The 18,138-nt window shown below is 36.0% G+C and overlaps 1 protein-coding gene across 1 annotated transcript in view; it reads right to left on the bottom strand.

The window, feature by feature from the left end:
* The window catches only part of LOC131693654 (hexokinase type 2), an 84,382-nt gene extending 75,085 nt beyond the window's left edge, over positions 1-9,297 (bottom strand). Inside the window, exon 1 of the mRNA XM_058981665.1 lies at positions 8,594-9,297. Within this exon, the coding sequence (XP_058837648.1) occupies positions 8,594-8,614 (21 nt within the window). The 5' untranslated portion in view covers positions 8,615-9,297. The remainder of the gene's footprint in view (positions 1-8,593) is intronic.
* Positions 9,298-18,138: the final 8,841 nt, after the last annotated feature.

An 18,138-nucleotide genomic window follows, 5' to 3' on the forward strand; every position in this document is an offset into this window, starting at 1 on the left:
TAATACATATAGTTGAGGATAATTATGTTGTCTATTGTTTGAAGTAGGCAACTCTATTTTATATTCTTCTTAATGAAAATTAACGATGAAACGTCTACTTGTTCAATAATGAAAAAATAATTAGAATCGGTCAACAAACCATTGAGATATGGCCTTTTGAAGTAAACATTCCGACTTTTATCCATTTTTTTAATTTACACATTATATTTAACGTTTGGTAGACATCCCCATTTTCATATTTTTTCAGTGCACCATATAAATAACACCTTTTGTACATTATATTTATGTAATTAAATGGTAAGGTTTTCCTTTAAAACCCGCGACACATATAAACGATCTAAATAGTCAATGAACAAGCATGGATTTGAAATCTGGTAGAAAACCCATCTATGACCGCATACCACATCCAAACCGTTATAAATTTCGATTCCGTCAATGAAATATTTTCAAACTTGAAGGGGATATACTTGATTACTATATCTTTCGAATGCCATGTACTAAATAAGTAGACAAATATTTTTTGTTTATAGAGATAGGACCAAACCAGTGGGTGTTTGCTGGTAGCCTTATGAAACGTGTCATAAAACTTCAAATCGCAATTTCTCTCGAATCTCTCGATGGATCATTTTGAAATTCACTGAGGAGATGCTTGGATACTGTATCTTTCGAATGCCGTATGACAAATTTATGGTCATTTTTTTTGTTAATAACGGTTTTAGAAACACCGTGTTTTATGACAAGCACCATTTAGCACATTTCGAGAAAAACGATTTTTAAAGTTTGACATTAAATGTGTAGAAACTTATAAATATTGCATATTTTTTTAACTAAATTGTTTGGGAAAAATAGATATGAATTCAGTTAAGAAATCATCCAAGCTTACAGTTCCATCGGAGTTGACCAATGTGGTCGACCTTGTTTTGATTTAATTTCCGTGAACAGGAGCTAAGCAATATATTGCGATTGCAAAACCTTTCTATATGAGAAAGGGACAAAAATGTTAAATTGTGAAAAAGCCAAAATAAAATTTTGAGGTTTTGTCCAGCTGAATGACGTTATGCCCGAGCCGGGATCAGGTTACCGCTTTCCAGAAAGATTGCATTACCTTTCTACACAAGAAAAGCAAAAATCTACTAAGTCCAAGAAAGTCAAATTTCGTCAAAACATTTTTTTTTAAGTTTTCACCAAATACCTACGTTTTGTGCATTTCAAGGAGAAAACTATACTATACCTTTCATTTGAGATTAAGTTTGTCAAAATCCTGTTTATCGTCCCGGAGAAAGTGGTGTGTATTTAATTAAAGGACTTTGTCCTTTCCAGTTCCGACGTATGTGGCCAAAGTAGTCGAACTAAGGGGTTGATTTGCGTGTCAGTGAACCAGAACAACAAATCCTAGCAATTTGGAAAATATTTTGCATATTGTTGCGTCATTTAGACAAGATTATTTCAGTTTAAATGAAACCAGTAACTCCAGAACTGGATGTTGGATCAGTGTGAATTTCAACAGCAGCCTAAGGAAATGTTGGGAAAATGAGTCATTTGAGAATAGGTTTATGGAAATTGGTTTAGCCATCGCCGAATTACCGAAATAGTTGGTTACACACGCACACACAAACATACACACACAGATGTTTGCCGAACTAGAGGTGTGCGCAGCGCCGCCGCGCCACGCCGACGATTGCAGGTGGCGCCGGCGTACATGCTATTTTTACCTGCAATCGTCGGTGCGGCGCACACCTCTATGCCGAACCTGACGAACTGAGTCGGATGGAATACGAGACTTGGCCAAGGAGCTTTTTTCTCAGGTGATACGATGATGAAAAATGCCGATCAGCCATGTTTGTTTTAAAAACGACAGCTAAAAACATTGTTTACTAGATACTAGTGATAATTGCTTGGATTTCAGTTTGCAGACAAAGTTGTTTGCTGGCATTTTTCTCCACTGCAACCAGGAGCACGCTTACCTCACTCCTCACCCAGTCACTGCCAAAGACGAATCACCTTAGAACTCTACGCACATTGACTTGGCCCTATGGGCCTCTATTAAAAAGTCAATTTTCAGAACGATTGCGTAACCTTTCTATGTGAAAAAGGCAAAATGGTGCAAAATTAACAAAGTTTCGAAAAGTAAATTTTTGTCAAATTTTTTTGTAGATAATATCAAATCACGACGTTTTACACATTGTAAAGCTATTTGGCATCAAAACCAGGAACTCGATTTTTGAATTTTCATGTGGTACATGGCCCTAGAATTTTCATGTGATACATAGCCCTAGAAACAAAAGTCGAGTTTGAAACTAAAGTTGAATTTGAATCGAAAATAACTGAATAAATGCGATGCATCGAGTTAGTAAAAGGCGAGGCATCCAGCCTTTAACATAGCAGCCATGAGCTGAATTTCGTTGCTCTTCCAATCTCACCACGGAATGTTAATATTTCTGAGCTCTAATCGTTATGATCCTATGTTCCATTCCAAATCAAAATCAAGCAGATAAATACTTCATTAATCTTGAAAAATGAGTGACTGAATCGATCAAGAGTCGATTCTTTTTTGTAAGTGAATCGGACACGATTCGCTCTCTAACCTGAATGAGTTTACCCATCCCTAATTGGAAATGATGCGTCGAATAAAAAGATTGCATTTACAACCCGATGGAAAGAGGGAGAATCTTCCTTATTCTGCATTTGGATGAATTTATTTTTCTAGCGGTTGTAGATCGATCGAATTCGACGCCCATTTGATTTTGCTGTCATTACTGAAAATTCATTTAAAATAAGAACCATCCATTGTAATGCAGAATAAGGCTGATTGGGAATAGGGTGAAAATGAGCTTAAGGCCATACATGTTTCTGTACGTGCAATTCAACACAGCAGATGCTGAACGGTCAATCGTTGCTGTAGGCGCGAGTTGGTTTTTCCGACCGTTGTAATACGCCATTAGGTGTACGATAGTAGGTACAATGGTAGTGGTCTGAATTTTGTAGTATCTATACAAGCATAGTGGTAAGTTATCTTGCGCAATGAATGGCAATGTCATGACACACCTCCAATTTCAAAAGGAGGCAAAAGAAAGCTGACGTAATCGAGAAAAGGGAATCTGACCGCTGGAAATGGATCGTTCACACCGACAAATATGACCGGGGTTTGTTGACGTACAGGACGTTCAGCATTAACAGATTTACCGTTGTCTGCATTTTTTGCAATTTGGATGTGTTGCTAGTATTCACGTTGAACCGGATTTCACAATTCTTATGAATGAAAACTTCTTAGAGATCTCAATTTTTCAATATCACGAATTTTGCGATACATATTCGTGTTTTTCATAATCTTGATTGAACGATGTATACGCAAACACATGTGCACTAGGGTGGGACAAAAATTACATTCCAGCTCCGAGCAACTTTTTAGGTACCATTTGGGTCCTAGAACAACTGTGCAAATTCTGAGCTCGATCCCTGAAACTATATTTTTGCGCCCGCTGTTTAAAGTTTACATGGGATTTGGTATGGGAAAATGAACATTCACAAAACAATTCCTCCAGGAGTCGCCCATTGCTTCCTAAAAATAAACCGTTATGTGGCTTTTATAGGAAATTTAACAAAGAAACAAAGTCTCCAAAACCACGAAACGATCTGACGCTTCAGAAAAAAGTTATTAAGCTGAAACCGATTGATGCTCTGACTATTGATAAAATATTCATTTTTTCTAGCACCACTGCTGTTGGTTGTCCAATTATTAAAAATTTTGTTTTGATCTACTCCAAATGTGTCTAAATCAATTATCTGTACTGTTTGGCCACTTCAGAATAGTTTTAAGGGATTAATTCAGGCTTCTTTTGAACATAATTAGAGAAAGTTAAAAATTTTGCATATAATTTGATCGTCAGCAGCAGTGGTGCTATGCAAAGTGAAATTTTTATCGATCTTCAGGGCATCAATCGGTTTTTTACTAATAACTTTTTCCACAAGCATCAGATCGTTTCGCGGTCTTCTAGACTTTGTTTCTTTAATAAATTGCCTATTAAAATTAGACATCTATTTATTTTTAGGAGGTAACGGGCGATTCTTGGACGAATTATTTTGCAAAAGACGATTTCCCCATACGAAATCCCATGTAAACTTTAAACGGTGGGCGCAAAAATATAGTTTCACCGATCGAGCTTAAAATTTGCAGAGTTGTTCTGGGAGCTAAATGGGACCCAAAAAGTTACTCGGAGCAAAATTTTATTTTTTTCATGCAACCGTGTCCCACTCTAATGTGCACTCGATGAATATGTCCTTTACTTGACTTATTTTGTAACCTAAGAAAGAGAACGCAAAAACAACAATATACAGATGCGAATCGAAATTATCGTGCTCAGTGAGGTCATTTCCGCTCCACCAACAACCCTCTTCGTTTGAAAGTGGTGGTTGATATATTGTAAGTTGTTAAGCCGACTTTTTATCTATAGCGTAAATGCATATGTGACCAATGAAACACAGGCCACAAAGTTCTGCTCAGTTCTTCTTCATATCATTTCCCAGGTGACAACGAGAGCTTTTTCCAACATGTTTAGTATAGTTAACTGTACAAAATTTCAAAACTATTGGTTCAATAAATTGAGTTATGATGAATTTTCAGTATTTTGCACCGAAATTTTGAGAAAATATTGAACAATATTGTGCCACTATTATATAGAAATTGACATTCTCTGTTTTGTAAATGCTGGAATAGGGTTTTTATATAATGCTAGTTCTAGAAGCTAAAAGCGAGCTCTCTTCAAGAAAAGTTTGTGAAAACCTGGGTTTTAAGATATTTTTTGGTAATATAAAATACTGAGATGTAAATTTATGGACACACATTAAATTATATATTTATAATTTTCATCTGTAGAAATATAAATTTTCTAAAGTGCACAACCGCTTTTCAAGAACTCCTCTGACAAAGATACCTTGTTAGATACTAGATTGGATCAACCCTAAAATAACAAAAAAAAATCATTAGTAAAATGTATGATGTCCTCGCATTTAATCAAAGGATCAACATAATGCCTAAAATGTCTCTGTTTTCGCCATATATTGCTGTTATTGCTATTGAACTATTAATCTTTTTAACACTCCACCTTGCTATTTCTCCACTGTTCAACAGATCCGATTTTTTACATATGTAGATAATCCCAAATTTTTTTATGTGTTTAAATGCCACAGGATTGAAAATCCGTTAATATTATGAGATGAACTGAATTTTCCCGTGACAAGTTTTTTACACACAAAATGTAAACTTTGGAACTTTCCATAAGTTTTATACTTTTAGGATATGTTGGGGAACAGTGGAGTTAACCCTTAAAGGCGCAATTTTTTTTATTTCGATTATAGAGGTTTTAAACTTATGGTCATTCACCTCTTTTCAGGTTAGGAAAATTTCCTTAGAAAAATTTCTAACCCTATATGCGGGGTTGGAATCGAACCCAGATGAGCTGCGTATAAGGCAATCGATTTACCATCTACGCTATGCCCGCCCCCAATATTTTTTTTTCAAATTTTGTTAAAATTATCTCTTAGCTTCAATACGTTACCGTGATAATTTTGAAATAATTTTCGCAATGTTATTTCAAAACAACATTTCGCATTTAAGGGTTAAAGCAGTTCAAATTAGCGTTATGAATCGTTGAGCCGTTCTATGAGTTTGCGCACATTATTTAATTGTTTTTTTTTAAACATTGCTGCAAATAAGGTTTTGATTTTTTGTTGCATTAAGGTAGAAATGCAATTTTTTTGATAATTGAGATTGCGTTTTAAGAGTTAACATTTTATTAATTCTTTAATGAATAATCATATCCACTTACTGTTATAATATCATGGGCTTTAGTTAGTTTTGTGAGATTGTTTGATGCAAAATACTGATATTACAAAAAGGTACATGAACGATTTTGCCTTACAATCTATAAATCGTCGCTGTTGTGCTATCTTATGACAAGCGCTATTTAGCACATTACGAGAAAAACGATTTTGAAGTTTGACATTCAACATCGTGAATGTTTTAAATGGTAGAAACAATCCAATGAAGACAATTGATGCTTCTATCTATTCTGTATTAGTCTCTCAAATATTACGAAGATCGGTTGACCACGTAGCGAGTATTTACTAAAAATGTAAACAAAAGTCGCACTCACACGTGTCATAGGTGTGTATTGATGACAAAATTTGTATGGCGTGTCATAATCGTGCATGGAAAATTTTCCATAGAAAAAAAGCATCAATTATAAACTTTTATTCATATCTTTGGCTTCATTTGGTCTATAAACAATCGGTGAGATGCATTTTGAAAAAAAAATAGTCAGGGAAACTAGCAAAAATAGTTATCTTTGGTTACAGTGTAGCCAAATATGCTAAATTTCCAGTTTAAAACTAAAACTGTATTTTTCTCTCAGTTCGTGTATTTTTCTTTTGAAAATGATTATGCCATTGTATTTCTCAGATAGTTTTACGCATTAAAACATCTTATGCCTCACGAGAATTAAATAATCCCCAGACACAGTCATTTGAAGCTATAAAATGAAAATTTCTCAACGAGTTTCTCGCTATATCTCAGTAACCAAGCAGAATGTCAAAATTTTGAAAACTCCACTTTGTAGAGAGTTTTTCGGCAAGTAATGTGGCAAATCTAACTCAGTTTACCCCAAAATGGCGTTTGTCATAAGATAGCACAACAGCGACGAAATGTGATGCAAATGACTGTGGAGCAAAACAAAATCCCAATCATCAAAAGGAACTCAAAAAATGCGGATGACGAGGCACAAATCTTCGATAAACGTGGGGAACGTGTCATTTGAGCCAGTTGCTACTGGTTCCTGACTGATACATCGAATTGAGTCGAATGTTCCAATTGCAAACTGAGTCATGATTATAATGCTTAGCTTAGCTTAGGTAGACTGCCCCTAGCTGCATGTCGTGATTGACCGAGCGATTGAAACTGCACAATGAAAGAAAAAATCCCAAGCAAATCATTCTCACTGTGTTTTACTGACTGAACATTTTCATAAAATAGTCAATAACGACGCCGGCCACGCCCAATACTATTCTACCAGGGAAGAAAAGGAATGTTAGTTCAATACTCGCTGTTGATAGAGACCGGTACTACATCTGCATCTCAACGAGCATCAAGGGAAAGGAATTGTGTTAGTAGGAGAGAAAAATAATCAGGAGATGTCTTGGTAGATTCTATTTATACTTCAACGATTATTTTCAGATTTGTTTTTTAGTATTAGTTTGAAGTTTTCATTTAGTTTGTGATTGAACTTGTGCGACCACCCCTACTAACGAAAGGAAAATAACGATATAATCGCTAGAAATTTAAGCAAAGGTCGTAAACAAAATGTAACCACAACAGGAAACTATCGAATTTATTCATGAAGAGTTGCCTGTAACAAGCAAAAATAAAATACACTAGCAGCTCACGCGCACATCGTTTATTTCCTTTCCCTGTCAATATAGGGCCACAGTTCCCACTACATCGTCACTAATGCCAATTCCGTACAAAACGAAAATTAGTAGGGCTCCAACCCCAATCACTGTCCAAATGTATAAACTGGCAGTGTATAAAGCGCCCCGGGTTGAAACAAAAACGGCATAAGGCGGCTCATACCCCGTTTGGCAGCGCGGAAAGATAAAGAATAGGAGTTCTGTATCAGAGGCGAATGGCAGCACAGTGTGGCCTCATGTAGCACAATAGTACAGATGTGCCAACCTGCAAACTGAGCCATCATTATAAAGCCGAATTGCAAGCTCTTCCATTACATCAGTTAGAATACTCAATATTTCGTTGAAAACTCAGCCTACGGTGAATTGATTGCTCATAAATAGGTATCAATATCTTTCATTTGTTCTTAAGAAGCAGTACAATGAAAATCTGGCCTGGAAATGTAAAATAATCGCTTTTGAGCGAAGCAAAAAGACTAGTACAACGCGCACTTATTCATCCTCATAGTACTAAATGATGTAGCTGGAAAGACAGACCACTAGAACAATATTTTATCAAAGGTTCAGTTCGAACTGTTGACCAATCAATTTTGAATACCATTTCTTAGAAATTAATGCACTGATCTTATCGAAGTTAAGCAACCTTCTTGTACAGAGTATTTTTTCTTCTTTGATCGCAATCTTACGAGGAGATAAGGGATCATCTTCAAGAAAAACGGTATAATGAAGCTACAGCTCGCAGTATCTTCTTATCTCTCAGCAAACATTTTTCGGGAATACGCACTTTTTTCATTTTTTATCTATTATTTACTTTTTATCATTATCATCTTATTAAAAACGGGAAATATTCCAACAAAATATTCGTTGTTTTTACGTATTGCCAGATCAATTGCCAGTTCCGTTAAATAATATTGCGTCTCATGTTATCGCTTTTTCTGCCGATAACAATATTTATCACTAGCAGACAGGCAAAGTACGGCACATATTTGAAGCTTGTTAATTTCACTTTCGTGCTGAATGCTAGATCTGGTTCGAACCCGTGCCATAAAACCGTCTCTGATAGGTATATTTATTTTTAAACGAATTGCTTTGTCTTGATAACCCAAAGTATCGATAGGGAATGACGTTTGCTTACCTCCTCGGTTGGTTCACACATGTTGAGGCTTCTACTAGATTATCTCAGCAGGTATAAGTGAGTGTATCTGTCCAGGCAACCAAGATCCGGGATTGTCAGCGACTTTGGCTATACCAGGTTATATAAAATATAGCCGCAGCCACACAACCGTATGTAGACGCCAATTGACTAACTGGTATTAATAAATCTTCAGATTACAGATCAATCAAACACTCTTCACGCCTGCGCCAAATACCTCGTCGAGTACGATCGAGTTCTACACACAATGTTATTTTTGAATACCAAGTTAGGCAACAAATAAGACGCTGATATTTAATGGCTCTGGTTTGCTGATTATGTAAAACCAGCTAATCTGAAGAAAAGACTTTAAAAAGATGGAACCATATATTCTTTTACACACCGATTAGAACTGGTTACAGTGACCGATAACAAACTGTCGTTGTCGTAGGAAAAGGAACCTCAAAACAATCAGCCCGATTATAGCAAACCAACGTAATCGGACACTTTGTCCAGCACTATTTGTAAAAATTATCCACTATGATTAATTGTATTCACTGTCACAAACCGTTCGACAGTCAACTAGAACTTGATCGCCGAAGGGGAAAAATCAAGATCAAAACTTTTGAACAGCTACCGAACGCACGCAACTGACGATAAACTCCTCGAACACAAAAACAACTGAACTTATCCGAACAGGACGCGAATCGCAACTAGTAGTAACCGTACTCCGTCGGTCAGAGAAAAGTCAACGGCGAGCGGAACGAATGTTAGTTAGGTATTACGACTACCAAATCAGTCGAGTGTACCTACAAAACACTATCGGATAGCTGTGTAAGAGGATGTTCATAGTCGGCCTAAAAAGGAAAATTTATGTATATCATTAGACGGACATGTAATAGCACGGCTTGGTTATATTGGCGATCTTATTCTTACTGTGCGGCAGTAAACATCAATGAAGTAGTCAAGCGGTGTGTATAGATTTACTCTTATTATTCTCATTAGTCAGGGTATCGCACTATTTAATTGATTACTCGGCCTACGATGAATGGATTCTGTTTTTGAACCGGTAGCAATAGCTTTGCTTTGTAAATGAAACAGGAGTGAGACATCTCAAATGTTTTGTTCTTTACTTTGAACAAAGATTTATTACTAATCAATCAGGTGTATTCAAGTTGGTATTTTTATTATATCGCCGATGATATTATTGGAAGGCCATTCATTATTCCTGCGGATGTGTGTAGGTGTATCTGGTTACGGGTCCGCCACACTTTTAATGCTTCTACCATAGCACTATTAATATGAAAGTTGTCCAATAAAATCTTCCAATGAAAGTCTAGTCTGTATCTACTAATGGTTATCGTAGGAAATGCAACGGCACATCCACTTCTGTTTTATTGGTCCACATTTGCGTTATCAAAATTATACAAAACCAAAATGCATAAATGTATTTAGTGCTTTTGGGAAAAGGATTAAAATTATCTTATATTTACTCACATATTTTTTACAAAGACCATCCAAAATACACCAGATGATGTCTGATATCAAATATGGAACAAATTACTCGTGTGGGTTGCCATTTATTCGAAGCGTGTGGGCTAGAGTAACACGAAAAACTCCTATCGACCAACCTCTGAGTTTATTCCTGGTCCCTCCAGGAGTACTAACTCCAAATTTGTAGCAAATCGAACAAGTCTAGCTACCGGACCAACGTCCTAAAGTATGTATGAAATTTTTCAACAATTTTCGTGGAGAAAGCCCACAAGCTCGTATTTTCCCCTCTAAGTGGCACTGTATGCATCAGATTATTACTGCAATTGAAAATAAGAAAGATAGTTTGTCTCCATTTTTGTTGAAGGATGGAAGTCAATCCGGTTTTGTTAGAAGAAGTTATAAAACGTTTAAAGTTTCGCATGGGACCTAGCAACGCCTAGTGGTGTATTAATAATCAATTCTCTCGAAGTAAATAATGCGAGGCTTATTTTAGTTTAGTTAGTTAGTTCCAAATGTTACCGCATAGTTGGCGCCAGCACTAATTTTTAACGGAGAGAGATAGAAGTTAGGTATCTTCTACAAAGTTGTACATATACAACAGACAGATTGCAGAAATTCTTCTGACCATGTCGATATTTTATCATTCTTCATAAAAAGTTGGGGTTGACGCCATCTATGCGAACTCCAGTAGAACTAAAATTATCTAACCAAAACATGACTCCTATTATGTACTAACATTCTTCTAACATATTATTCAGCTAAACCTAACCATTATTTCACAAAATTGTATAGTGCTTGGGAATCGAAATCCTGACTCAGACATCAATTCGTTAAGGTTGAACAGAGAAGGGGTGAAAATCGAAAACGAAAAAAGTACTGTAACAACATTGTTCATAAGCTGATTGATTTTTATGAAGATCTAACAAACGGTGTGGAAAAAAACTGCTTTTTTTCGTTTTCGATTTTTGCCCAATCTCTGTGCAACCTTAAAAGCTTACCAACTTCTTCCAGAAAAGCCGAATTGACATTCAGTCTTCGACAAAATTGTGCATAATTAAATTATCTTTTCTATTTTCACTTGTAGTGATAATTTGATGCATACAGTGCCACTTAGCGGGGTGGGTTTTCTTCATGAATATTGTTGAAAAATTCAATATGGTTCGGTAGCTAGACTTGTCCGATTTGCTTTAAATTTCGATAAAATACTTCTAGAGGGACTACGAATCGACTCAGGAGTGGGCCGATTAAGTTTTAAAAAATTATTTACATTCCTGATCAATGCAGTGTGGCCTGGACGCATAGATTCGGCCACTTGGCAGCTCTGCAATCAATTTGGATGTAGATTAAAAATTTACGAGTAGAACTAAATAATAACATTTAGTTGAACAGCACGAAAAAATAGGTGCAATGGTTCCAAGTTAATTTCGTTCCAAACTGCAACAACCCGCTGAATGTGTCACGATTAGTTGGAAGTTTCTGGAAGGTTCTCGTCCAATTATTATACGACAAGTGGCTCGAAAGTTGATGTTGACAAATCTGTCTTTTAGAGAATTCTGTGAATGTAATACATATTGAAAATTGGACTACAGTTTTTATCCAGTTTCCCGGTTTTTAGGCTCGTTGCATATGTCTCAATACGTTTGGGGCACCCGTCAAACTAACGATTCTATTACCGCTTTGTGTTTTGTCCATAACCGATAATGCATTGACATTTAGTGACTTTTGCTTATATGTGACCAATTTTTCGAAAATTATCCACGTTTCGTTCTCGTAGAGAACCGTCGATTTGTTCATGTAAACTACGAATATTATTTTTCATTTACTTAGTTCAACATCAATTTCATGATAACACTGAATCAACAATTTGCCTCCACAATACTTGATTTGTAGCTGCAACTCTCCAACGTCGGTTACGCCCAACACTCGCCAAATCACGTTCCACCTGGTCCGCCCATCGTGCTCTCGGCGCTCCTCGCCTTCTTGTACCAACCGGATCATTAGCGAACACCATCTTTGCAGGATTGTTGTCCGGCATTCTTGCAACATGCCCTGCCCACCATATCCTTCCAGCTTTGGCCACTTTTTGGATACTGGTTTCGCCATAGAGTGCAGCGAGCTCGTGGTTCATCCTTCGCCGCCACACACCGTTCTCCTGCACACCGCCGAAGATCGTTCTTAGCACTCATTTACTTTAGGTGATAGACGACGGAAGATGATCTTGGATAGCACTTTGTAGGCGGCATTCAAAATTGTGATCGCTCGGAAGTTCTCACACTCCAAATGGTCGCCTTTCTTGTGACTGGGGCAGATCACCCCTTCTTTCCACTCCTCCGGTAGCTGTTCGGTTTCCCAGATCCTGACTACTAACCGAACTACGAATATTAATGTTCGCCAATTCTCGTTTCGGGGTTCACTCATTTCTTTCTAATTGTCTTACACGTGCATGTCATAGTTGGTGCTCGCAATCAAATACTTTTCCTAGTGTATCGCACTTACGAGCTACAAGTGAGGCCCCGTGGTAGTACACCCAAAACTAACCCGGTAAATAATTTGGAATGTGCAAAGAAACGCAATAATCCCCCTAGCAATTAATGTAATGTTTCATGAGTTGCAAGAAACTTTCTTGCGGAAAATACAAGATAATAAAAATAAATGGTGGATTAAAATTTCGATTGGAAATCAAGCAGAACAGGATTAATTTCGGAACAAATTAAACTGATATTGGTCCAAGGTCTTACTAATACTAGGCCGATATCGGTTCGGTTGAAAAAATGCTCCCTTGCGACACAGACTCGGCTAAAATTTAAAATATATAGTATTCCATCCGTAGTCTAGAAAAATTGTGATAATATCATCCGCACTCCGTTAGTTGACAGCTTACCTTGTGATATGTCCGTAACATTTCCCGGGTTGAAAAGTAAATTTCGCCCACACAAGCCTCCCTGTTTGTCTACACTCAGATCAACAGATTAACTGTTTCTTGGTCTGTAAACAGCTGATAAAATGAGATTGCCATATTTGTTCCTACTCCATATGCCGTCATGGGGATGAAAAAACAGCACATTCGCAATCAGATGTACTGAAGAAATAACGAATAGCTATCAGGGAGGGGATCATTAAAAGTTACAACTGTGATTAGTCGTGATAAGATACTGATAGTGACCCACACATATTTTCGCTTAGGATGTCATCAGTTTGAATAATAGTGTTTTTTTTAATTCATGGACTATTTTGTATCCTATCCTGTATATTTTAGGAATCAGTTCAAAGTATTATTTATAACACAATAGGATAACTAGCGAACAGAACGAAAGTGTTGATATAATGATAGTTAAGTACATTTTAAATCATGAAAGTTAGGAATGTACGAAATATGAAATATGTATAATAGTTTTATAGATGTTTCCCATTATGTGTACTAACTTTATTCAGTGTTAATTCTTTCTCCGCACTTTCGTACTTTCTCTTTTCATTATCATTCCATTTACCTAAAGAATTGTTGCCATAATTTTTGGCAAACAGCGTAAATTAGAGCCTCTCTTTGTTTACTGTCTCCTCCGTTAATAACTAGGTCCTTTACTTCCATCTTTACATAACATTCTAGTCAAAAGCTCAGTCTTTCGAAATGTACCGAGAAATGATTCAAGTGTTAAAATAGTGCTGTAAAAATCGAGAGAGAATGTCTAGAGTTCGAACTGCAAGTGGTTCTAATTATTGTGTTAGTTGTAGTTTTGTAATCTGCCATAACTTATTTTGTCATGCAAATCCTCGAATCTATTTGATGAGACTATTATCGTTCATTTCCTATTAGGAAGTTTCCTAGAATTAGCGAGATTAGTTAGACCTACACCAGGTAATACGAGTCACTGAAAACACACAGTTCTTCGGGTGTTTTTTTTTTATTTTTTCTGCATTAAGGGAGAATAGGTGGGAAATACTTTTTCCATACTAGGTGCATACTCAGTATTCTGGTTACAATTGAAAACTGGAAAATCAAACCAGCGACAATCTTATTTTTCTAGTTCTAAACGATGGAATCACGTCGGAAGTAGTGCGCTGTACTCGTACAATGATGCGCAATACAGCGCACTACTTCCGACATCACAAGAAAAAAACGATTGTCGCTGGTTGTATTTTCCAGGTTTAAACAGCAACGATAATATTAGAGCGTTTAACGATAGACAAACTGAATTTGAATATACAATTCAAAGAAATAAAAACAACAAAAGAAAAATTTTAAACATGGACGACAATCATATTATTGTAAGCTGCAACCAGATGGCACTTCACAAGGAAAGCATCCCAGTCAAAAAAATGAGGACTAACATGGTCAGGCGATTTAACCCTAGAACGTTACATTTGCTTTTTCCACCTTTCGTACTCTACGCTTTTGATCAGGTAAAAATGCAAGCAAACGAAATGTACAATATATCATTTTCTTCGTTTTTTAACCCATTCATGCCCATGTTGTTTGTGGACAACAACTTTTTAAACAGCTATAACTTTCGATTGAAGCAAGATTTGCTCACAAAAACAAGTAAGGCTAATAAATGTGACTATTGCCTTTCATTTGAGTATTAAAAGTTACAAGGATAAGCTCTACAACTGAAGTTATTGTAATTAGTCTGCTGGAATTCGGATGGAGCAGTGCTGCCAGTAACAGTTTATGTTGATGACGGAAAATATATCTTCGTTATGTTGAAATATTATTGAAAACTGTTAAAACTCATCAATTTAGAATGTTTTGGCTACGTTTTCCACGCAAGTGGACTATTGTAAATATTCTAGGAGAATTGTATTGAGCAATGGAAGGTAAAAATTGAGCAGCTTCTAGCACTGCGAGGGAAGCACCTATCTTTATTAAAAATGACTTTTCGTGTTTCGTAACCCCACCGTTTTCAAGGAAAAATAGTTTTGAAATCCTACATGCACTAGAAAAAAGTTCGGGCATGAAAGGGTTAATTTCGAAAACATCTGTGTAGTGAAAGTAGGGAATTTATTGAATCAATGATACATAAATTGGCTAGAATACAAAAAGTGAAAGAATCATGGTTTTAACTTTTATCACAAAAATTACCATAACTTTGAAAATATTCAACCGATTTGAAAAAAAAAATCAAATGATACTAAAAATTGAAAGAATGGTCTTGAATCGGTAAAAAAAAGAAAATTCGAGATTTTTAAAAAAGTGCGATTTTTTGGAAGAGTGAAATGAGAGTAAATTCCGGACAAACCATTAATCGCCGATTATTAATGACAGCAGTAGATGAAAGAGAAATTTTTTCTCTTTCATAAAATGTTAGTATCTGTTCTCAGTGAGTTACAATTTGGCCGGAATTTTCTCTCAAAGTGAATTTTGACAGTATGCTTATTGGCCGTTTACAAAAAACACGCGACCTGGTCTTAGTGCAAATGAGAGGCTCTCTTTGTATATTTTCCGGTTCGGTGGCAAGGATATGGCGATGAAAAGAATTTGACAGTAGTCAACATATGGTAGATTATTGACCTTTCTATTCCCGTTAAAAAAGAAATGGTGCGGAATTATTTTGTGAGGAGAAAAAAAAATTCGAGCTGCAAAAACCGGTTGAAGGTAGATATTTCGTTTGGTTTGACTTTCCATCTATGGTTGTAAATGAGCTGTCAGAAATTTTGATTGGGCCTAATCCATGCTATTACATTGGGTTGTTTTGATTTTTACAAATGCATATGTTGTCGTGGAAAAAATAGATGTCTTTCAGAGTACATATCTATTTTCTAGTACATTTCAAAAGACTAGCATTTGTAAAATTTCTTATCCTATTTTTTATTAACCCTCTAGTGCCCAAATTTTTTTTGGCTTGAAAAAACTTTTGGATGAGAAAAACGAAAATAATGTTGAAAATTCTTGGAAGTAATGGGTTTTTCATTAAGACCTTAAAATAAGTAGGCCGCCTAGAGGCGGTGTTGGGCACCTGGGCGAATAAAAAACAAAAACTTCTTTTTCTTCTAGTTACTTCAACATAAGCGAATACAGATGGTTTCTTATATTTTAGACTCCATCAGAACGCAAAATACCTAAACTGTAAGGAGTATTTCTCTAGTGCTTTGGTTGTTTAATTATTGACTTCTAATTCATAGTAGGGGGGTCCAGGGTCTGCTGGCGATGGTTTCACTTATCATGTTTTATGTTTTTAATTTAAGAAGATCGTGTAAAAGTGAATGCGTTGCATAAAAGAGCGGACTGTTGTCTGCATTACAGAATTTTAAATATGTGACGCGGAAATCTCGCCAATTTAGGACTATACGCACAATGATGCCACCTGGCCACTTTTGATGATAAAGTATGGATCGCGTGAGATGTTTTTTGAATAAAACTGCAAATCAATGATACTTGTTATTATTTTTCAGCCTCAATGCTCGTGCATTTTAATTTCGGCGCACAATTTGTATTCAAAAGCTAAATTTTCGAAATTTTTCAGGTGAAATTCCGAAGTAAACAAACAAAAAAACAAATTTTAGTTGTGGTTATGTATACGGCCAAGGAAAGTTCCTTTCGCGCGCTATCGAAAAATTTAGTCATTCGTGGAATAGCTTTGAACTCGCCCTAAATAACAAAAATGCTGAAATTTTAGAACGTTACTTAGGGCAATGAGTTAGAGCGGCGTTAGCCATCTTTGTTCAACGTATTGGTTCAAATGGCGATTTTTGATATCATAATGGTTCATAAGAAGAAAGCAAATATATTGATGCCAGTTCATACGCATTACATCAATTGTATTCCGAGTAATTAATGAAATTGTGAGGCACCCTTCCTAATACGAGTAAAGTAGGCTCTTCACTCTAATACGCTCGAAAACTCAATATCACTTACAACGTGTACGAAACAGAATTTAATGCAACATAAACACATTGGAGAATGGATTAAACAGTACTTGAAGTGCAGAACTAGAGACAGCGCCATATGTCTAATACAAAAGAAGAAAAAACGATTCTGTCAACTAGCCCCAGACTCCCCTAAATATTATTAAATGGTAAGAATATCCATATTCTAACTGCAACATTCACCCAAAGTTTTTAAAACATAAATTTTTTCAGCTAAAATTGCACTTAATACTGGTTTCGGTACGATAAGTAATCACTAAAGACTAAAAAAAAATTTCGCTCATGTGCCCAACACCGCCTCTAGGCGGGCAAAGTATTTTACCAAAAAACCTAAACTTCCAAATTATTCCACTAAACCAATTCACATCTACAGTGAAATGCTAGTAACAGGCTACTCAAAAATATTTTTTTAGTTATTGAAATTTCCAAAAACAGTTAAAATTTGTTTAATGAAGATTACCACTAAACACAAAATAGTTTTTTTTTCACGTTTTCCTCGAATTTTCAACTTTGAGCTTCAAATGCCTTTGACAGAAAGCTACGAATATTAAAATAATGTGTGTGTATGAAGGGTGTGAGCGTTGGGTAAAAATGTTAGTGCGGATGACAACATACAATCATGGTTTAGTAGTTTTATTTAGATTGTTATAGAGACCGCCTAGAGGCGGCGTTGGGACCTAGAGGGTTAATGTGGCTTTAATTCAAATTCATTCTTCACGCAGTATATTTAACCCTTTCATGCCCAACTTTTTTCTAGTGCATGTAGGGTTTCAAAGCTATTTTTCCTTGAAAACGGTAGAATCAAGAAACACGAAAAGCTTTTTTCATAAAAATAGCTGCTCAATTTTTATCTTCCAATGCTCAATACAATTCCCCTAGAATAAAACGTAGCCAAAGACACTCTAAATTGATGAGATTTATCAGTTTTCAATAATATTGCACCATAACGAAGATATATTAAAAATTAATTTTTCGTCGTCAACGAAAACTGTCCCTGGCAACACTGCTCCATTGGAATCCAATCAGACTAACTGCAATAACTTCAGTTCTAGAGCTGATCCTTGTAACTGTTAGTACTCAAATGAAAGGTAATAGTCACATTTATTAGCCTTACTTGTTTTTGTCAGTAAATATTGCCTCAATCAAAAGTTATTGCTGTCTAAAAACGTTGTTGTCCACAAACAACATGGGCA

Source organism: Topomyia yanbarensis, chromosome 3, assembly GCF_030247195.1.
Source record: "Topomyia yanbarensis strain Yona2022 chromosome 3, ASM3024719v1, whole genome shotgun sequence".
Taxonomy (NCBI): domain Eukaryota; kingdom Metazoa; phylum Arthropoda; class Insecta; order Diptera; family Culicidae; genus Topomyia; species Topomyia yanbarensis.